This window comes from Periplaneta americana, chromosome 13 (genome assembly GCF_040183065.1).
Source record: "Periplaneta americana isolate PAMFEO1 chromosome 13, P.americana_PAMFEO1_priV1, whole genome shotgun sequence".
NCBI lineage: Eukaryota > Metazoa > Arthropoda > Insecta > Blattodea > Blattidae > Periplaneta > Periplaneta americana.
Window position 1 is genome coordinate 153,070,230 of NC_091129.1, and position 24,102 is coordinate 153,094,331.

General features: G+C 34.6%; 1 protein-coding gene across 1 annotated transcript in view; it reads right to left on the reverse strand.

Annotated features, from left to right (window-relative positions):
* LOC138712556 (ankyrin-3-like) overlaps window positions 1-24,102 on the reverse strand; it is a 226,464-nt gene that overhangs the window by 6,575 nt on the left and 195,787 nt on the right. Inside the window, exon 2 of the mRNA XM_069844480.1 lies at window positions 11,493-11,682. Coding sequence (XP_069700581.1) covers window positions 11,493-11,682 — 190 coding nt within the window. The remainder of the gene's footprint in view (window positions 1-11,492; window positions 11,683-24,102) is intronic.

Sequence of the window (24,102 nt, forward strand, 5' to 3'; positions counted from 1 at the left end):
CGGACTGATTTCAATGACCTTCAAGCCAGCTAAAGCGTCAGATTCTGCTTTCTTCCTAGAGTTGGCGCTGACATCACACCAGCTAGCAGTCGACACAGCGGAAATATAACACACACAATTAATACATCTAGGTACATTATGTACTCAAATAAAATAAATTGGATCCATAAAATAATAAATCCTTCATTAACTGCAATGTCTAGACTCTAGAGTTCCTTTATAATGAGAGTTGAGACGTTGACCCCAACAACAATTAAAATATGTAATGATTTGATAGCGCTGAAAATGGAAAAACAAAACTCTTACGAGAAGTAAAACCATATACCTATATTATATTATTATACAAATATTAAACGAATTGGATACTTAATTTTATAATGTATTATATCTGAAATATAAAATATTATTATTACAACTAGTTTGTCACTGAGAAATAAGGAAAAGCTGTTAATTTGAATTTATTTGAAGCAAAACGTTACTGGATTATGCAATAAGGTAGGCGATGTTTGGATCCTGTGTCTCAACTCTATACTCAATTATTATCTTAGCGTATGCTCGATTACACTAACCTCTAGCGCTTGAAAGTGGAACTAGCCGCTGGCGCACAGAGAAACAAAACACAGGAAAATTCGCTCAATGTCCATTCTTTATAATCCTTATTCGCTGGCTTGCTTAATTTAGATCCATGGCTTAAATGTTTAGCCTCTACAACATGCCTAATTTCCCCATCCATGTTTATTGGGTCAGCTGTCACGAGTGTGTTTCGCTCGTCTCAAGCATCACTCGCTCTAGGTTTAGTGATGAGTGATAAAGCCTTGTACACTCACTGCATCTAGTGATTTAATAGCCTACTACATGGTCACTTTCTCATGGTCGAGCGAAATTAGTAAATGCAGGGCTCTAGTCTTATTTATAATACCCACAATCTCTCCATTTATTATGTGTCAGGCTCGAACACCTCATGATTGTCGAGATATTTCTCAAACACTTTTACTATGACAGACCTCCGTCGACTCTTAATCAGTGCATATGGTGGTCCTTGACTTCAAATTCTCGACTCTCGAATATGAACTATAGTATATGGAAACTTAAGCTTCGTCTAGTGAGAGCACAGTAATTTGATTTGTTTTAGGGTATTCCTGTGTCAAATTTATTTTGATTCTTCAAAACACTTGTCCAGATTAAACGACAGCCAGTTTAACAGGGTCTGGCTTAACAGAGTTTTACTGTACATTTGTCCAGCATTAGTACCATCAATTTTGCATAAGAAGAAATTAAAGTTTGAAAAGCTGTATAGTACAGTAGATACATTCACTTACTTACTTACTTACAAATGGCTTTTAAGGAACCCAAAGGTTCATTGCCGCCCTCACATAAGCCCGCCATCGGTCCCTATCCCGTGCAAGATTAATCCAGTCTCTATCATTATACCCCACCTCCCTCAAATCCATTTTAATATTATCCTCCCATCTACGTCTCGGCCTCCCTAAAGGTCTTTTTCCCTCCGGTCTCCCAACTAACACTCTATATGCATTTCTGGATTCGCCCATACGTGCTACATGCCCTGCCCATCTCAAACGTCTGGATTTTAAGTTCCTAATTATGTCAGGTGAAGAATACAATGCGTGCAGTTCTGCGTTGTGTAACTTTCTCCATTCTCCTGTAACTTCATCCCGCTTAGCCCCAAATATTTTCCTAAGCACCTTATTCTCAAACACCCTTAACCTATGTTCCTCTCTCAGAGTGAGAGTCCACGTTTCACAACCATACAGAAGAACCGGTAATGTAACTGTTTTATAAATTCTAACTTTCAGATTTTTTGACAGCAGACTGGATGATAAGAGCTTCTCAACCGAATAATAACACGCATTTCCCATATTTATTCTGCGTTTAATTTCCTCCCGAGTGTCATTTATATTTGTTACTGTTGCTCCAAGATATTTGAATTTTTCCACCTCTTCGAAGGATAAATCTCCAATTTTTATATTTCCATTTCGTACAATATTCTGGTCACGAGACATAATCATATACTTTGTCTTTTCGGGATTTACTTCCAAACCGATCGCTTTACTTGCTTCAAGTAAAATTTCCGTGTTTTCCCTAATCGTTTGTGTATTTTCTCCTAACATATTCACGTCATCTGCATAGACAAGAAGCTGATGTAACCCGTTTAATTCCAAACCCTGCCTGTTATCCTGAACTTTCCTAATGGCATATTCTAGAGCAAGGTTAAAAAGTAAAGGTGATAGTGCATCTCCCTGCTTTAGCCCGCAAGATACATTCACTACAAGGCAAACATAAAGTGCTTCTTACCTAGTCCCCATCTCTCAAGAAGCTGTACTTCTTGTGCAGGGCTAACAAGTCAGGTTCTGAAATTGTTGACTCTGGCAGGATTGTTTCTGGTAGGACAATGTTAAGTATACAGATTGGCTGCTGAGGAGGTTCTGCTTTCGCCACCTGCCCACAAGACACCAGCACTCAGCTACAATCCTATCATACACAGCGCAATAATGCGCTCAGCAACAATCCCATCACAAACAACGCTGCTCAGCATTGTCTCACGTCATTTCACTTACCTTAGATTCTCTCATAAAGAGTATTCTCCTCACTGTGTCGGCATGAGGATCTTTAACTCGAACAGTGAATGGCAGACGGTTTTCTCTGAACGCTCGGAAGCCAAATTGAAGTTGGTCGCCAGATTTTGTTACGGCAACCAAGTTACCAGCAAATTCTATATACTGGGGTTTTCCTTCTAGAACCTGCATCACAAATATGCGATGATTTATTTCTAAGTGTTTGCATCTAGTTCAGTAAGAGACATAATTAATATCCAATGTTGTTGTTGTTGTTTTCTAATGCCAGGCGTTTGACAATAAAGTCATTTGACCTCTTGCACTCCAATATTTTTCAAAGATATTATCATGACCAGCCACTGACGCACAGATTTTGAGGTGTTCCGAATCCATTTCTTGGTTTGAGTTGCACAATGGGCAGTTAGGGGACTGATATATTCCAATTCTATGCAGGTGTTTGGCCAAACAATCATGGCCTGTTGCCAATCTAAATGCAGCTACAGACGATTTTCGTGGTAAATCGGGAATTAACTGTGGATTTTGATGCAGAGAGTTCCATTTTTTCCCTTGGGATTGAGTTATCAAATTTTGTTTGTTGAAGTCTAAGTATGTAGATTTAATAAATCTCTTCACAGAGTAATACATAGATTTAGTAACAGGTCTGTAAGTAGCAGTGCTGCCCTTCTTTGCTAAAGCATCCGCATTCTCGTTTCCCAGGATTCCACAATGGAATGGTATCCATTGGAATACAATTCTTTTATTGAGTGATATTAATTGAGAGAGCATTTTAGCTATTTCTGCTGTTTGAGATGAAGGTGTGTGTTTAGAGACGATTGATAGAATAGCTGCTTTGGAGTCTGACAATATAACTGCATTCCTAAATTTATTGATGTGGCATAGAAGGTTCCTGAGACATTCACTTATTGCAATGATTTCACCATCAAAACTTGTTGTTCCATATCCAAGAGATCTATAAAGTGAGAAGAGACAGCACGTAAGACCTGCACCGGCACCTTGTTCTCTGGAGATCAAGGATCCGTCGGTGTTTAAATTAAGCCAGTTTTGTGGAGGGTACCTAATATTAATTGTCTCTAAAGACAATTGTTTCAGTATTTTAGTGTTTACTTCTGATTTCAGTATTTCTTCTGTTAAATTTAGATTATATTCTATATTTAATAGAGTTAAAGGGTTTGGTTTAATTTGTAAGTTTTCTTTTAAATTCGGGATACTGATTTTCTGTTTTAATTCTTGAACAATGGATATGAAACTTTTTTGAGTTTTCAATCTACGGAGAGGACTGTATGAATGCCAATTGTTTCCTGGTAATCTGATAAGTTTTTCATATTGAATCAGTGCTTTTTCTTCTATTGTCATTTTGATGGTGTTAATATTAGTGAGGAATCTCATAGAATCTATTGGAGTTGTTTTGATTCCACCATCCAATGTAAAAGCAGCCCTATTTCATAGGAAGTATATTACACTATTCAACATATATATTAACGACCTACCACAAGAGCTGGAAAAACATGACATTAAAACAGCACTCTTTGCTGATGATTTGGTTATTTGGACGTCACATAAAACAAACGCAGTAGAGAAACTTCAAAATTCCATCCAGTCATCATTAGTGGCACTTGAAACCTGGTGTTCAAATAATATGTCAGTGAACACAGAAAAAGCAAACTTTCAACTCTTCTCATTAAGAAAGAAACCAGTGAAAATAAATCTAAACTATAGAGATGATAAGTTACAAAGAACTGAAAATGCAAAATACCTGGGTATACATTTCGACAATAAGCTCACATGGAGAAATCACATTGAACAGATCAGCACAAAGGCAACAAATCGTTTTAAATTACTAAAAAGACTGGCAGGAACGAAATGGGGTAGCTCAACACAACCTACAACACATACATAAAGCCTATCTTAACGTACTGTGGCGAAGCACTAATAACCTCATCAACCACAAATAAACAGATATTAGAACGCACTCAAAACCATACTTTACGTCTCATCACTGGTGCAATCAAAACTACTCCAATTGAAGCCATGCAAATAATCACATCTAATAAACCAGTTGTAACAGATCTTGAAACACAAGCCCTTTTAACCTATGAAAAATTAAGAAGGCTTCCAAATTGGGATAAATGGAGTAAATACAAAGATTCTAAATTTACATTGAGGACCCAAACTGGACATATACAAGAGGTAGGAAAGCTTAAGCAAATTCTAGAAATACCAAGTGAAAAGGAAAACTTGATGTCTCGATATAATCCACTTAATAACTTCAAAGTAGATTGCTGCCTTGATCTTGATCAAGTCTTCAACAAAAAAGATATAAATCTAGAAATAGCAAAAGCCATTGCCCTACAAACAATTAACAGAAAATATCCACAAAAGGACTGGTTGTACATTTACACTGATGGATCTCTCATGGATCAAAATGAAGGAGCTGGAGCAGGAGCTACTTGCCAATACTTTTCTCTTTATAAAAATGTTGGCAAGTACACAACAAATTTTGATGGCGAAGTTGAAGCCATTTATACATCACTTCAAAATGTATTTGTTTGGCTAAACCAGTGCAAAAACATAGTCATCCTGTCTGACTCCAAAGCTGCAATCCAGTCCATCAGCTCAACTACATCCCCTAAAATTGAAAAAGTAAAAGAAATTCATTGCATGGTAAAACAAATTCAAATGCTAAATAAAAAAGTGGTCTTCCAATGGATCCCGGCCCATTGCGGACTGAACGGTAACGAGAAAGCAGATATGTTAGCAAAGAAAGGAACTTATATCAACTTAAAAACAAACTTCAAGTTCCCATATGAATCAATAAAGCGAGTCATAAAAAGAATAAGTTACAGCGAACAGGCAAAACATCAAAATTCAAAATGGATAGAATCATTCAAAGATCCAAAACTAATTCCTGATCTACCTCGAAAATCTGCCGTGGCCATGTTCAGATTGATTACTGGTCATGATTGCCTCAGTAAACACGTCCATCGTATTGGAGTACTGAATTCACCTAAATGCTTACTGTGCACCAGAGAAGAGGACATGGAGATGGAGCACCTGGCTAATTGTGAAACTCTTAGGACATTTGTGGACCTTCCATCAAAATATTGGGAAGCAAGTAGGATGATGACTTCATTGTTAAATCCAGAGCATTAGATACACACACACATATTACAGTTATACTTTTAAACAATGGTTAAATGACACAGATTCAAAACAAAAGTACTTAAACAATTCATTATATGAAGTATGTGAATTTTATACTATAACATTGTCTCTGAAATGTTTTAGTCAATGGTGTATGTAAGTCATGTCACATATGTTCCGGTAAGATGTTAAAATAAATGTTGGACACTGAAACAGAAATTTTCTGACTACAAAACAGAGGAAACAACGAACTAAATAACAAATCAAGGAACAGAACAAATATCTACTGGTATATCAACTTAATTTCAATTACAGCAGGAGCAGAAGATTGGAATGATGCCAAGATGTAGTCAAGGCACATTAAAATGCCACATTTTTTTGCAATGTATAGATAAATCATGTGAAATTGAATGAAAAAAGAAGAAGCCTTCTACAGAAAATCCGAACATACAGTCCCTAACTCAATGAATGATGAAGAATTGTAAGTTTTCCTCCATCTCCATAAAAAAGGGAATAAGAAGGCATAAAATTATTAAAAGTTGAAGAAGAAGAGGAAGAAGAATAAGAAGAATAATTAAGGATAAGAAGTAAGCTAGGTCTATATCAGTAAAATGCAATTCGGGTATTTACGTGGAACTTTAATATTTCTCAGGTCATCAACAGCTATTAATTTATTCAGTTTGTATATTGCAAACTGTATGTTTTCATCACTCAGTTACTTGATAATCAGGTTCCAGTCACAAAAATTATCAATAAGGCGAGTAGGCAATAAATGCTGCAACTTAGCCTCGGAAAAATCAACATAATATTTTATTCTCGAGTAGAGTTACTAGTTGTCACGCAGTTTAGAGTGTAAGTAGTTATTTAAGGCCTTCTTTTAAAAATGCAAGAATATAACACCTGGAAATATAATATGTTTTCTGTATTTTTATGATATTCTATACGCAATAACAATAAATACTAATAGAGTATTACTGAACAGCAACATGTGAAAATTTATCGCGTCTACACGCAAAATAAGTACCACAGCAGTAATAGCAGCATAGGGATTAAGGATCAATTCTTTCAAAACAAAGATAAATTTTTAGACACACCATCAACTTGGTGTTCGTCCACTACTTGGGATAATACAAGACAGTACAAGAATCTTTCTGACTCTCTATGAAAGGCAAAATAAATATTCAGAAATCATCTTTTCCAACTGCGGCCCGTGATATTAAAATTTGGAAAAACTCAAACATACCAAAGTGGAGACATAAAATAAGATCTTAGCAGTTAGAACAGTGACAAATAAGCAGTTAGAATAACGTCACTTGTCATTTGACAATTGAACTCTTTACTGGTTTGTAAGTCAGTTCTTATCTCCTCCTGTGCTGAAAAGTGGTCTACAACAATTTAATGCAGTTATATTGTCAGACTCCAAAGCAGCTATTCTATCAATAGTCTCTAAACACACACCTTCATCTCAAACAGCAGAAATAACTAAAATGCTTTCTCAATTAATATCACTCAATAAAAGAATTGTATTCCAATGGATACCATCCCACTGTGGAATCCTGGGAAACGAGAATGCGGATGCTTTAGCAAAGAAGGGCAGCACTGCTACTTACAGGCCTGTTACTAAATCTACGTATTACTCTGTGAAAATATTTATTAAATCTACATACTTAGACTTCAACAAACAAAATTTGATAACACATTCTCAAGGGAAAAATGGAACTCTCTGCATCAAAATCCACAGTTAATTCCCGATTTACCACGAAAATCGTCTGTAGCTGCATTTAGATTGGCAACAGGCCATGATTGTTTGGCCAAACACCTGCATAGAATTGGAATATATCAGTCCCCTAACTGTCCATTGTGCAACTCGAACCAAGAAATGGATTCGGAACACCTCAAAATCTGTGCCTCAGTGGCTGGTCATGATAATATGTTTGAAAAATATTGGAGTGCAAGAGGTCAAATGACTTTATTGTCAAACGCCTGGCATTAGAAAACAACAACAACAATTTAATTCATGTTAAATAATGATAACCACCATTTTTTTAATCGAAAACATGCAAGTCTAGGAAGACAGCATTCTTTCCTTGTATCCATTACACGTTTTCACTCAAATAGAGAAATACCATACTTCAGTGGTCATCAGAATGGTCATTATGATCTGTAAGTGTTCCATAGAATTAAGAGAAAAGATGTCAAGGTTAAGGCAATTGAGAAGGAGAAACTCAAAAGTGACAGAGAAAGAGCCAACTGGCAACTGCCCGTTTTCAATATACATCCAGCAAGGCTCGCCCATGCTACATTTCCTCAAAAACATTTACACATTCTGTAGCCTAATCAACAATTTCAAACATATTTACCACAGATATCGATTACACAGAGTAATTATTAATAAAAACTAAGCATCCATGATAATAATAATAGTAATATGCCTTACAAGAGCGGTATGTTGACGTTTTCATGTTCGAGGAAAAGATTGAAAAAGCAAAACATAGTTGAGCTTTTTTAATTTCCGAGAACATGAAAACAAACATACCGCTCGTGTATCGTACATTATTTTATGCAAAGAACGTTTATTACATACCTGAAAGAGGAATTTCTAATTACTGAATAGTTGCAATGAAATCTCCATCTTGGTTTCTGTTCAATGACGGCAACTTTGGAAAACAAATATATCTATCTTCAACATTGTTCCTATAAAATGTTTTCTGTGTTTACTATACTGCAGCAGGCCGTGATATACGTCTGTCTTTTTTTTCCCCCCCAGTCTATGATGAGTCTGGAATCTTGTTGATTTTTTCACGGCTTCCTTAATGTTACTTGCATTACAAATGCAGTAACTTTTGTGGTGTTGTAGAGTTTACTTAATTTTTGCAAATATTTAAAAGCAATAATTAACAGTGCAATTTAGGTGAAATTGCAGTGGTAAGTTTCCAATTTATAATTATTACTTTATTGAACATCTTTAAAAATAATATGTTAAAAGCCTAAAGCAGTAAAATGAATATGACGCTTAAACGGTAAGAATAGGGAAATTGTTATGCGTGTTACGTTGGGAATACTGAATGTGGTATTTCACACTTACCGCGTATTGGTTTTGTGCGGAAAGCAAGCAAATACGCATGATCTCGCACAAAAATATTTTCGTTGATCTTTCCAATGAATGGGCTTGTAAACACAAATGTTATCGATGTTTGAGATGTTATTTCAATACAAGAACAATGTACAGACACATAAAGGTATTTTAAGAAATATTAGAAAAATGACTGGAAATAGCATAGCAGAATTTATCATGTATAAAGAGCATAAAGTCAGAATGCTTAACATAGAAGGTAATAGGATATTATTTTCTGAAGAAATAAAATATCTACAAGAAAGTATAAACATATTAAGTTGGGAAATAAGATTAATGAAAGAATTAGAAATATTATGAAATCAAATGATGCAATTTTAAAGGAGACTTAATTAAATATGATAGCTGTTTTTTGAAAACAGAAGAAAATCATAGGTATAAGTGTATGTATCAAATATGAATGACGTCTCGCCCACCTCATTGCATATTACATGACTAGTGTGAACTAGTCAGTTTGTTTTAATACCATTAAGTACGAGAAAAATTCGTACCGGCACTGGGAATCGAACCCAGGACCTCTCAGCTGTGCGCGCTGAGTGCTCTTAACCAACTGAGCCATGCCGGGACACGATCCACGACGCCGACCGAACTCCTCTCGTAGTATTATGTTACGGCATTACTACCTGCATTTAAGATGATACACGTCATATATATACAGGAGCGCATATTAAATGACTTTATGGCCATATTCGACAACAGTTTCTGAAAACTGTTAACATTATATATGTATCAAATATCAATGAGGTCTCGCCCACCTCATTGCATATTACATAACTAGTACCGGACATCAGTCCTACGTGCTTGCTGCCTTTAACCCCAGGAAAACGCTCTGGCACTCATTTTTGTTACAGGCTGAGTGACCCCAAAACTTAGTGCAGCTGGAAGGACTAGATCAATTGGAAAAAATCCATGACTCAACAAGGAAGTGAAATCGCAACCTTCGAATTTGTAGCGTAGCACCTAATTACTACACTGTCACATGCCTCCTATCATATTTATTAATTTGCTAACTGTCTATGACTGACAGTCGAAAAACTAATATGAGGTCTTCAAATTATTATTATTTCAAAGCTAAATATTAACACAGTCTACTATATACAGTCGCGAAGCTTGAAGTGTTTTTTTGCAAATCTCGTGATAAAGCGCTCCAAGTGGTTAGCAACTAGAAACAATAGACTGTCCATGGTCGACTTTGGACTGTGTCTTATTTCTATCGAGTGTTAGCTCGTTGCGTATTTCACATTGATGTTTGTGAAATGTTCCTTATTGGTTGTAATGAAAATGTTAATGGCTAAAATATAATAACTGGAATAATAATATGGGAAAGGAGGAGACGTTTGTAGTGCTATAAATTGTAGCAACAGTAAGAGAAAGAGGCCAGAGTTATCCTTTTTCCGATTTCCGAAAGATTCAGAAAGGTTCCTGGGTTTCCACAAGAATGCTGTGCAGAAACAAAACTCTTAATTTTGAAGTTCTTTGTGACTGTTGGAATACATTATATCCTTAAATTTCACAATGAAATGTTTCAGTCTAACCGAAAGGACATTAGATACCGGTTAAAGTTCTGTCACTTAGGCTGCTAAATTTCCAGAGAAATAAAGGTTAGGTCAACTTTTTTTTTCACAGGATATATTTTTAATTGTAGCTATTAATTTTGTTATTATTTTTATGTGTTATTTTACTAAAGACGTAGAAAAATTAAGTTTGTTTGAATGAAATTTATTGATCACGTTTTATTTTCAATTCTGGTGGGATTATTTTTGCTTAGGCCTACTTTTTTTGTCAGAGGATATGTTTTTAATTATAGCTGTTAATTTTCTTGTTTATTTTTATTTGTTGCTTTACTAGAGACGTAGAAAAAGTTTGTTACAATAAAATTTATTGATCACGTTTTATTTCCAATTCTGGTGTGATTATTATTGCTTAACCTCATCCCACTTTGTTAACTACGTAAGCCTACACTACAAGTACCGGTACACGTAAGTTAGTCCATTAATTCATATTTCCATTATTATTGTTGTAAAAGGAAATGCAAATTAATATTTATTGGTTTCATAGTTAATTATTGCTATAATCTTGAATGAGTGAAGCTATTATAGTAAATTTCAGTTCGTTTTGCACAAACAAAAATTATATTAACTTATTTCTTGCAGGTATCTTCGAGTTTATGGTGGAATTTAATATACTTCATTAAAATAATAAATTAACTTTATGCATCTAATATTTCAATAATGGAAGGAAGGTGTTAATTTTTCCAAAAGAACACGACAACGAAACTGTAACATATTTTGTCGTCTGCTAGGAGAGAGATCTGCGATAATGAGGCGATAGTAGCGATCCTAGTGGTGGGCCTACCCATGGTTGCATTTTTACTACACATTGAGCTTCGCGACTGTATATAGTAGACTGTGATTTTACTATGAATCATAGCATTTCTATAACAGAGAAATTAATGCAAGGTATTACGAGACCATACACATTTTAGAAACTATACAATATACAGGTTAGAAGCAACATCACACCAACTCAGGAACACAGAACACAGTGTGTAAGTGTTAATAAATGTGTGTGTGTTATGTGTATATGATTCATGCAATATGACAAACTATGTTGGTGGAACTCACTTTGCCATGAAGGGAACATGTATCGCCTCCTTGTACAATTCGGTGGCCATCTTAGTTGCTTCGCCAATGTTGCGGCAGTCCATGAGCCAGAAGCGTGCAGATACCGTGGTTGTGAAGGATACGCAGTCGTTGACAAACGTAAGAGGTGTTGAGCCTGTGACATCTTCCCATTGGGCACGTGTTGTACCACCTGACGTCACCAAAAAAAAAAAAAAAAACATGTAAGAAACAGAAACTGTAATATTCTATCATGTCATTTCTATTACACAGTTATATTTAATTTAAAACACAATATCTGGTTTGTGTTGTTAAGTGTAACAATTAAGGTGGCACATACAGAGAAAACAATTTATTGGCTATGTCCAAGATAAATAAAATGGAAAGTCCTTACAAGAAAACTCCAAACAGAAATTAAAAATCATATTGATTTTTGTATTATTTTTATATATTTTAATATATACCAAAAGAAAAATTCTATAAGAAATTTAGAACTAAAAATTATGAGAAATTTAAAGGAAAATGTTATGTTTTATTTAACGACACTCGCAACTGTCGAGGTTATAACAGCGTCGCTGGTGTGCCAAAATTTTGTACCGCAGGAGTTCTTTTACATGCCAGTAAATCTACTGACATGACTCTGTCGCATTTAAGCACATTTAAATGCCACTGACCTGGTCCGGGATTGAACCCACAACCTCGGGCATAGAAGGCCAGCGCTATACCAACTGACGAAATTTAAAGGAAATTAATGATCTATGACACTGCATTACTGAAGAGTGTAAACGTTTATTTACTCAAATTAATTTTATGAAAAGGAAAATACTGTCTGTGTTTAATTCAATTTACATGTTTGACAAACAAAGTATCAAATTGTGCAATTTTGGTTCCCAGAAAAGTTTTCTGTGTTAAATCCTTAAGTAACTTATGTCATATTTTCATCTAAAATGCATGCTTTGAGTTTTTTTTGTTAAATTTCTGGCCACTCAGCTGATAATTTTGGAATATGAACAACGATTATTGCTACGAATTTCTATTCATACTAAGATGATCTCTTGTATTTATAATTATTATTAGACTTCGTGGAATTGCCACGAGAATCGTAAGGTTTACTGCGCAAGCGGTATGGACTGTATGAGAAGGGGGGCGAGCAAAGGATGGAGCATGCCTCGAATGTAAACACTGAGCAGTATACTACGGTTACAATAAAACCTGTATCCTGCATTCAAGAAATATAATGAATGATCATTTAAGTAGGAAATGTCTAAACATGTAAATACACAATTATTTTATAGTGAGATATATTAACTCTTAAAATTTAATGTAAGCTACTCACATCATCCTTGAATATGTGCATTGGAGTGAAGAGTTACGTACATTTTGAGTGACTGAAAAAGTAATCTCCTCCGATGGTCACTTAAACAGTTTTTATATTGGGAAAATGTACGTTCAACATCACACGATGTAATACGTGCATATTTGAAGAACGGAAAGTCACTACTTTTTAGTACACCAACTTCAGACGTCTTGTCGTGACCTGATAGTACATCATTTATGATACGAAGTTGTGAATAGGCAGAATTTTTAGCAATAATGTTTCGCAACTTACATTTCACTTTTTCTGAAATTAGTGAATTGTTATTTTGGATAACGGTTTGTGATACTTTATCCACTATATTAAGGGCTTCTGAGAGTTGTAGTTTAGACGATTCTAACAGGATGATGCTTTTGGACACGATTTAAAAATTAGAATCCAATAGCTGTTCAGAAGGCAATGATTTTACAGTTGCAACAGCGGAACTGTCTGTGCTATCCAATGCATTGATTACCTCCATTATTTTGCTGTAATGTTCTGCATAATAATTAACAGAATCCAACCACGTTCCCAATGGGTCAAGACTGGCTGTGGAGGTAAGGGTATTCCAGGGGCAATTGTTTGTAACAGCAACACTCTCATTGTAGTATGTTTGATTGAATTCTTGTCTACACTGAACAAATGTTAAGCTTTGACTATTCCAACCACAGTAATGCAAAAAAACAAGTGCTTACATAGGTATACATTAGCTGTAGCTGCTCTATCTATTTGGACCAGTCACAACTCTTAACATGAACTGCTTATACTACGAGGCAGAGTGGTCGCTCACCTCCTCTACACTACCGTACATCGGCAACCTGATTGCATGCTGCGTGTGGCAATTCAACGAAGTCTAATTATTATATTCTATAACACAAGTTAGAAGATTTAGATATAGCTAATGAAGAGAGAGAGAAAAGAAATATTTGAGAATAGTGAGCAAGGATCAAAAAGAGTGGGCCTATTATTTCTGTTCAGTCTTTTATGTTCTCATTACGTTAAGCATACATAAATTATTGTGATGCTGTATAAAAATGGAAATGAGAGAAGTGAGCTTCAGCATGTCTGTCTGTCTGTGCAAAACACTATCACCTACCAGTACTAAGAGGAACTTGTTCATAATCTACACTGGTAAATCAATTTTAGACTTAATTTTCTTTACACGAACCAGCATTATAAAATCAGTTTCAAACATCGTATTTAATCTATTTTTTCTAATCTCAAATTTCTATATTGTGATTTTCTTCAATATATCATTAAAAAAACAGCTGTCATCCCGAAACAAGCGACTGTAATAGAGCTTATTAAATGCTAATTTATATAAAAATTGAAACATTTCGAATTTTGTTTCATACTGACATTTTTAATTTGTAATATTATTGCATGATGGCAGATAACAATAAAGAAGATACAGTCCCCCACACGTTTGCACCTCTGTCCCGCCTATTTTGCTCACCAGAGTCTCTGTCATAGCATTATAGCTGGCATAGGTGGAAAAAATTACCTGTAATGGAAAGTCACTAGTTTGTACATCGTTCAGCGTGGGCTATTTTCTCTTATTGAATTGCTGGTACCTTAAATGAACATAATTATGATACTAAATGGGACTAGATTTCGAGTCCTAAGAACTAAATTCTGCGACTAAAAAATCCAGACCCTTACATCTTATGGCGGAAAACATTTCAAGACAGATGCAGATTAGATGCGAAACAAAAATAAAAGAAACCAAGCACAAATTTTTTACAAGCCTCAGAAGGGAAGGAAGTTAGGAAGGATGGAAGGAAGGTTACGTGCAAGAAAGAAAGCAATTGAAGAAGTATATAAAAATAAACAAAAGGAATAAGAAATTTTTTAAGAAACATAAAAAGAACAAAAGAATATAATAAGGCAACTTTGGACATTAGCTTATATGTCGAGAATACGAGTATGTATAATAACTTTTTCTGCTCATATCACATTTGTCTTTCAATGAAAATCTGGTTCCTGCACTGTAAGTGGATTAGTCTGCTTCTATTGCAGACCACTTAGTAAAATTTAAGGCCATCACAGCACATAGACAATAAATATATGAACAGATATTTGTTAGGAACATTTCATTCGATATTTCTGGCAGTATCGTCACTCTCTACAGTTCATTAATTTGTCATCTATACCAATAAATCCATTAAATTTTCATGGTCATGATTTTATCACTTCTCGAAAAACGTTTTTATGTTGTCGTTGTTTTCTAATGCCAGGCATTTGACAATAAAGTCATTTGACCTCTTGCACTCCAATATTTTTCAAAGATATTATCATGACCAGCCACTGAAGCACAGATTTTGAGGTGTTCCGAAGCCATTTCTTGGTTTGAGTTGCACAATGGGCAGTTAGGGGACTGATATATTCCAATTCTATGCAGGTGTTTGGCCAAACAATCATGGCCTGTTGCCAATTTAAATGCAGCTACAAACGATTTTCGTGGTAAATCGGGAATTAATTGTGGATTTTGATGCAGAGAGTTCCATTTTTTCCCTTGGGATTGAGTTATCAAATTTTGTTTGTTGAAGTCTAAGTATGTAGATTCAATAAATCTCTTCACAGAGTAATACGTAGATTTAGTAACAGGTCTGTAAGTAGCAGTGCTGCCCTTCTTTGCTAAACCATCCGCATTCTCGTTTCCCAGGATTCCACAATGGGATGGTATCCATTGGAATACAATTCTTTTATTGAGTGATATTAATTGAGAGAGCATTTTAGTTATTTCTGCTGTTTGAGATGAAGGTGTGTGTTTAGAGACGATTGATAGAATAGCTGCTTTGAAGTCTGACAATATAACTGCATTCCTAAATTTATTGATGTGGCATAGAAGATTCCTGAGACATTCACTTATTGCAATGATTTCACCATCAGAACTTGTTGTTCCATATCCAAGAGATCTATAAAGTGAGAAGAGACAGCACGTAACACCTGCACCGGCACCGTGTTCTCTGGAGATCAAGGATCCATCAGTGTATAAATGAAGCCAGTTTTGTGGAGGATACCTAATATTAATTGTCTCTAAAGACAATTGTTTCAGTATTTCAGTGTTTACTTCTGATTTCAGTATTTCTTCTGTTAAATTTAGATTATATTCTATATTTAATAGAGTTAAAGGGTTTGGTTTAATTTGTAAGTTTTCTTTTAAATTCGGGATACTGATTTTCTGTTTTAATTCTTGAACAATGGATATGAAACTTTTTTTAGTTTTCAATCTACAAAGAGGACTGTATGAATGCCAATTGTTTCCTGGTAATCTGATAAGTTTTTCATACTGAATCAGTGCTTCTTCTTCTATTGTCATTTTGATGCTGTTAATATTAGTGAGGAATCTCATAGAATCTATTGGCGTTGTTTTGATTCCACCAGTAATGAGTCTGAGAGCTTGGTTTTGAACATATTCTATGTCGTTTATGAAAGGTGAAGTAATTAAAATTTCTCCGCGGTATGTCAGCACTGGCTGTATAAACATTTTGTATGTAGTGTTCAAAGTATTCCTAAGAGCATCCCCATTTCTTTCCTGCTAGTCTTTTTAGAAGGGAGAATCTTTTACCAGCTTTTTCAGAAATGTATTTCAGAAATGTATGTATGTATTAGGTTTTTATAATTTTAAGTAGAGTATAAAATTTAGGATTATATGTTAAATTATATTAGTTCGAATATCCATCATATTTGACCAGTTAAATATATGGGATTTGGAATATGGCCTTGAGTTATACCTATAATACTCTAATCAAGTTTCATTAAAGTTGGGCACTTGTCTCACAAGATGTTAAGGATACACGTACATCGCCTGCTCAAATAAGCACATACAACGTAACACTATCTAAGTTTATGTTTAAAGGAAAGAGCCTAGTAATATGACATACTGGTACTTTTTTTTATATTCCTTTCAATGTGAATTATTTAGATTATAATATACATTTGATTTAATTTCTTCCTGTCACCACTACAGGTTGCCATCGACAAAGAGTACCATGATACAATAGAGTAAATGCCTTGAGGCTTAGTGATAAATTGTTGTTAGAGTGAAAAATAAACAATTTGAATTATATTGAAACACATGATATTAAACGAAGTAACGTCAAGGAGATGTGAATTAATAATGGTCCATATGTATGATGCCTGAAAATAGCTATTGAGCTTTTGAGTGCTGCAAGTGTTAGATCTCTTAAAATACTTTTATGCAGGCCAAAAGATTTACAGAAGTCGACTAGGAACCGGGCTATGGTCCCACAGGCTCCTATCATTAGTCCCGTAATGATGATGGATTCCAGATGGTATTTGTCCTTATAAAAACTGATGGAAGGTTCATATATATTCCTTTTTTTCTCGTGTACTTCTTCTGACTGGTGTTCGTGCGATTCGAATCTCACAGTAGGTTCTATGATGTAACCTTCAAGAGAGGGAGGTTTAAATGCAATTATGTCAATTCTTCGATTGCTGCCCTCACTGGATATGCCATGTAGTTCTTCATATACTGAATAACCTTTGTTCCTTAAGGCTGTTGCTATTATAGATCTTACTGTATGATGCCGCGTATTTCGTAGAAGTTCACCGTGTGGACAGGCCCCCAGGACATGGGCAAGGGTTTCAACCTCCCTGTCGCAACGTCGACAGAGGTTACTGTCCGAAGACCTGCCAGGTACACTACGCACAGCTGACATGTTTGCATTCATCTTGATTGCTTCCCTCCACTCACTACAGGAAAGACCCTTGTGATTCCGGATCCACTTATTGGCCGGGGTATATTGTTGGTAAAAGAGCACGCCTTTGCCTTTATGTTTTTTCTGGCTCCAGTTCTCAAACGCTTTTTCTCTTAATACTTGCCTTACCTTTCGCGTATCTACAGTGCCGTACTTGTCCAAAATATTTGCTGATTCGGTGATATTGAGTGCTGTGAGACTGGATGTAATTCCTTGGGATAATTTCCTTGTAGCATGTAGGAAGGAATTATTGGATTCAAGCAATATCTTACATGCGTTTATATTTTGTAAGTATAATTCCCATGCTGAACAGAATAAACCTAATCCCTTGAATTTTGTGTCTGTATACAACATATCTGTAGGAAGGTCATTAGGCAGTTGCAGTATTTCTTTCAGCACACCCCTTTTCATAATATCTGCATCCACTATGAATTTATTAGAAATTTTTTTGGAGGCACTGTCTGAAATGGATATATTAGACTAGGACAGATTGAGGTGTTAATGATGTATTTTTGATCCGCTTGTAAGTGTGGTGAAGAAATAAGCAATTCTACATTTGTTCTTAGTTTAGACAATGTTGAAAGAGGATCAAAATTAATCTAGTCATAAAAATTGACTCCTAGATAGCGAATGAAATCACCTCTTTGCAAACCAGCTATTTCATTTCCTATAGGTATGTAGAAATAAATTCAAAAGTAAGAATTCATATAATTATAACTATATCATCCCAAATTTATCAATATATAAACTGGTTATGGTACCGTCAATTTCTTTGTTTCAAACGTATTCGCGCACATTTCCATTTAAAAATACTGCCCTGATTTTATTAAAATTTAGTTATGCACTAATCAATGTATGAATACATTGTCAGTTCAACGAAACCATTACTAAGCTTCCAGTTTAAACACACTAACATGCCAAAGAACAATAAATACATAATTCTGTGGAAAGTACAAGAATGTGTGATGAAAAGAGAAAGGAAGATATAAAATAAAAAAAAAGAGAGGAAGAACGAATGCAACAAAAGACAGAAAATAAGAAAAAAAAAGTAAATAAAAAATAAATTACACAGTGATTCAAATAAAGAAGTACCTAAAAATACGAAAAAGAATTATGTCATGAAAATTAATGCAAAATAACTTTATTGTCACTATTTCAGAACAGTGTTTCATACGTCTTTAAAAAAAAAAGTTTAGTTTATAATACAGAATGGACGACAAATCACGAATAACCACCATTTTTTGTGCAATTTAACTTATTATTTTCCATCAACTGGCATCTTATAATTTACAGATTAAATTGATGTATAATGATCTATGTACTCGTATTTCCACGAATAACATTCATGGCATTCAATTTTATGTTGATCTCGGGTTAAACAAAACGAACAGTTTATTCTTGCAAAAGCAGCATTACAACAAGTGTTTTGAAGACAGGAAAGCTAATATGCATATTTTTTAAAGAACGTAAGATAGAGGGTACATTTTCGATACTGATATTTGAAACTTCATTATTACATGTATCATTATTTTCTTACAAAATTTATCAAAATTTATGTATGGCTTTCAGTAGGCCTATTTGCACTGAAGGTTATAATTTCAATTGTAGTCCCATATTTGTAAGTATTTTACTTTTATGTTCACCTAATGTAATTTATGGCACTATTTATAAAGATAGCGTTAGCCTAGCAGACTATATGTTAAGAGATATTATCTACTTTAGTGAATAATTATGTTTGTGAAACATATTGAGTTACATCTCATCTATATAAAATAAAAGAAAGTTGCACGTCTGTACTGATTTGAAGTACATTTACAAATATAATCACTCCTCGTGTTCAAAATGCGTTTAAAAAAAGGGCAGTAATTAGGCCAAATACTTCAGTACCAAACAATCCCTAGTTGCATGTGTGCTCAAAGTTATGCATTTGGGGTAACTTTCGTTAAAGAAATGCATTTAATAGGAAATAAGTACGATAATTTTTCACAATTCAATTCGTCCCTTAATCTTATATAAAACAATAAGAGGCATATGTACCGAAAAAGTTGAGGCTCAGTTTAGAGTAATCACTCTTAAATTCTAAAATATACCTCATATATAACACTTGTTCAAAAAAATATTGTTGAACTTGAAAAGATACAATAGTCTACATCTTACTTACTTACAAATGGCTTTTAAGGAACCCGAAGGTTCATTACCGCCCTCACATAAGCCCACCATTGGTCCCTATCCTGTGCAAGATTAATCCAGTCTCTATCATCATACCCCACCTCCCTCAAATCCATTTTAATATTATCTTCCCATCTACGTCTCGGCCTCCCTAAAGGTCTTTTTCCCTCCGGTCTCCCAACTAACACTCTATATGCATTTCTGGATTTGCCCATACGTGCTACATGCCCTGCCCATCTCAAACGTCTGGATTTTAAGTTCCTAATTATGTTAGGTGAAGAATACAATGCGTGCAGTTCTGTGTTGTGTAACTTCCTCCATTCTCCTGTAACTTCGTCCTGCTTAGCCCCAAATATTTTCCTAAGCACCTTATTCTCAAATACCCTTAACCTATGTTCCTCTCTCAGAGTGAGAGTCCAAGTTTCACAACCATACAGAAGCACCGGTCACAAAATAATGTAAAGTTAGTGTTTCAAGAGAAGTTGAGAAAAACTGAATCAACATAACAAACAATTCATCATAGAAGGAAGGCTCGGATCACTACACAATGTAAATATACTATTTTGGTTGACCCAGCAACTAAACCCGTAAACAAGTCTACGTATTCTTCTAGTTAATTTATTTCTTTTATGTAATAAGACGATACTTAATTGATGAACTAGTGGACTTACTCATGTTAAATATGTAATATTTGTCTGGCTTCCAGCTGTTTCAGTGCTTCACGCACCATCATCAGAGCCTACTAGATCGCGGTGTCATCTCGAACTTCTCTGCCTGTTAGGAGGGTGTGTTTTATTGTTGGAAGGTGTTGAAGTGTGGAGTCGAATAGTGTGTGTGTACTGAAATTGATCTGTGTGTTGAGGATTTGATCGGTGTGTGTTTTAGTGTGTTTGTATATTTCGTATTGTTCTAGTGTGTCGAGTTTTTGGTTCTTGGGTTGTGTGTGTAGGATTTCCATTTATGTTATTGTATGTATGGTTAGTATTGGTTATGTGATCGGCGTATGTAGATGTATTGTATCCTCTGGTTATAGCTTTAATGTGTTCTTTGTAGCATGTTTGGAATGATCTGCCTGTCTGTCCTATGTAGAACTTGTCGCAACTATTACATTTGAGTTTGTATACACCTGTGTGGTCGTATTTATTTGTTTGTGTTTTTGTGTGTTGAGATGTCTTTGTAGTGTGTTTTCTGTTCTGTATGTTATGTTGTATTTCTGTTTTCTGAATGAAGATGCGATCTTATGTGTGCTTTTGTTTTCATATGTTAGTGTGATGTATTTCTTGTGTTCTTGTGTTTGTGTTGTGTTTTGTGTATTTTTGTGTTTGTTAAGTTTTTGTTTTGTCTTCCTTATGATGTTGTCTATTATGTTTGGATTGTATCCGTTTTCTTGTGCTATGTATTTGATTGTGTTCACTTCTTCATTGTAGTGTTGTTGGTTCATGGGTATGTTGAGTAATCTGTGTACCATTGTCCTGAATGCAGCATGTTTGTGTTGTATGGGGTGGTTAGATGTGTTGTGTATGTGTGTGGTGGTGGTGGTGGTTGGTTTTCTGTATATTTTGAAGGTGTGTTTGTTGTCGATTTTTGTTATGGTGATGTCTAGGAAATTTATGGAGTTGTTGTTTTCAAGTTCTAGTGTGTATTGAAGTTTTGGGTGTAATTTGTTTATGTATTGGTGTAGTTTGTGTATTTGTCTTTTGTTTCCTTTGTATAGTATGAGTATATCGTCTACATATCTGTGCCAGTATATTATGTTGTCTGCATACTTGTTGTGTTCAATGGTTAACACGAATAAGTCCACTAGTTCATCAATTAATTATATTCAAGTGTTAAAAGTGGTGTATGCAAGATTCAAAATGGAAGACGATACTGGTATGTTATTCCATTTTCAGTGCTATAGAATTTAGATCTTATCTCAAAGGCCATTGTTGTAGTTAAACTATATTAACAACGCAGATACAAGCTTCATAAACATTTTAATGTATGAAATTAAGATCACACAGAAGATAATATTCATACAGATGATTATATTAGTATTTCTTCCACTTCTGTCAACAGCAGCAGTTTTGATTTGCTAAAATAATTTGGAAATTAATGTGAAATTATCAATAAAACTTTAAAGGACAATTTAAGATAAATTTCTCTTAGAAATACAGTGCAATTTATATTATGTTACAGTGATAATACTTATGATGACACTGAACCTAGCAGCTATCCACTAAAAGAAATTATATTAACATGAATTCTCTCGAAACAATTATTACCGGTACTATACTTTGTTCCACAATGTCTGACAGGGGATGTAAACAGTGACTTGAGAGAGGGAAAAGTTTAATTGCTATTCCACCAATGGCAGAGGTCTCATTCCACGCTTGTCTTAAAGTTGGGAGGAGGTAGAACGCTTCAAACCTCGCAACATGAAGATAAGCATGTCATTGGTTCAATAGCAATAATACTTCTCTCTCTCTCTATCTATCTCTCTCTCTCTCTCTCTGCCGGAACTGTTTACGTTCCTGTCAGACATTATGGGACGAAGTATAGTAATACTTGCAATCACTACCATATGCAGTATAAATATTTACATTAGCTCAAAAAGTTATTTACAAAGTGATATACGAAGCTCGAGAAAACATTTCGTAACTCCATAACAGAAAAAACACAAATTTTTTACGAAGTGTTTGCAATAATTTTAATCCTATTTTCACGAATTTTCGAGAGTATTGTCTAAGTTTTTGTTATATGTAAGTTCTAAGGAAGTTCATTTGTTAATTCTAAGGAAGTTCATTTGTTAAAGTGTTTGTGAATATACATATCTAGAAGAGATGGCTAGATATCCAGCCAGTTAATGCTTCAGTTACCAGTAGCAATGAATTGTGAACATTATTTTACTTTCGTTCATCAGTAATTAAATTTCTTTCTGCTTCAGAAAGCCACTCCAGATTATAAAAGAAAAATAAAACTACAATTCATCATGGATTTAACTTCTTAGGATTACATTCTGAGGTATAACTTAAATAAAACATTAACACATTACATCAACATTCGTGTATTCTAAATGTTTGATAAGTGGCAATAAGGGGTATTACTGATAAGGATGGGACAGCAATGGTCTCGATGACTTAAGAGACTTGATACTGAGATGGATCAAGTGTAATCAATATTAAAAAAAAATCTTTTGTAATGTTTCTAAATCTTGATATTTTTATGTAAAAACTTATGGAAGCCTAACGCAAAAAATTAATTACCGGTACGAAAGTATTTTCTTACTTTAGGCAATTGTTATTTACGGCATTGTAACTACAGCCACGCTCAAACCTCCTGACGTTTGGCGAGCGCCAATAACATGCGACCGCGATGTTGTTACACGTGCACTCTCCGTCTCTGTCTCTCAGCGGCAGTAGTTTTAAAACTGTGGAGCGCGACCCTTTACATGAGATTGGTTTGATAGAGAGATGTAGAAGGCTTAATAATAACAATAATAATAATAATAATAATAATAATCATAATAATAATAACAATAATAATATATTAATATAAAAAAATAAATATCATCAGATTGCATCGAATGAAATTAAAAGCCACAAAATATAGAATAATTAGTAGAGTCAGACGTAAATAATCATACTCGCTGAGTTTGTATCAGGTTTTTTAATAGTTTTACTTTTATTAGGGTTAATAAAGTTGTCGAATAACACAAAGGCGCAGTGTGATAAAATAAATTGAATGATAAGCTTAATATAAAATAGTAATTTTCTGTACAAATGAAATAACATAACTCTAAATAGCATTATGTCCATGCTGTCAAAGTTTATTCTTGCAAAAGTAGCGGTTATTACATACCCGCACATTTCATATAGGCTATAAAGCCTTTGTAAAATACCCAGTTTGTTGCGCTCAAGTCCCGCATAATACGCTATTTTTGTGGAATATTTTAGATATAATTTTCAGCAATGTACTGTAACAGCAATGAAGCATTTTGGCCATTGAATGAAAATTTTTGCTGGTCAGTTTGTTGTCTTTTAGTGTATTGAAGTCTCTGTGAGTGTAATTACAATGAGTGTTATACGAAAAGTGCTTTCTGTATTGGAAAAATTGTAAATCTTACGAAATGCGATGAAAACAGTCGGTCCCGGTTAATATGCGGTTTACACACGATCCCTTGAACAGCGTCTTATCGGGGGTTTTAATGTATTAATCCATAAAATTGAAGCCAATGGGTGTAGAAATGTGGTTTTTGTTTCTGTGTGCTCAGAAAACTTTAAACATTCATCATATATACATGCAGGGTCACTACAACATATCAATTTTCCGAGCGCACTTAATATTTGATCTTGAGACTTTCTAAACGGTGAGTATGTGGTGAGTC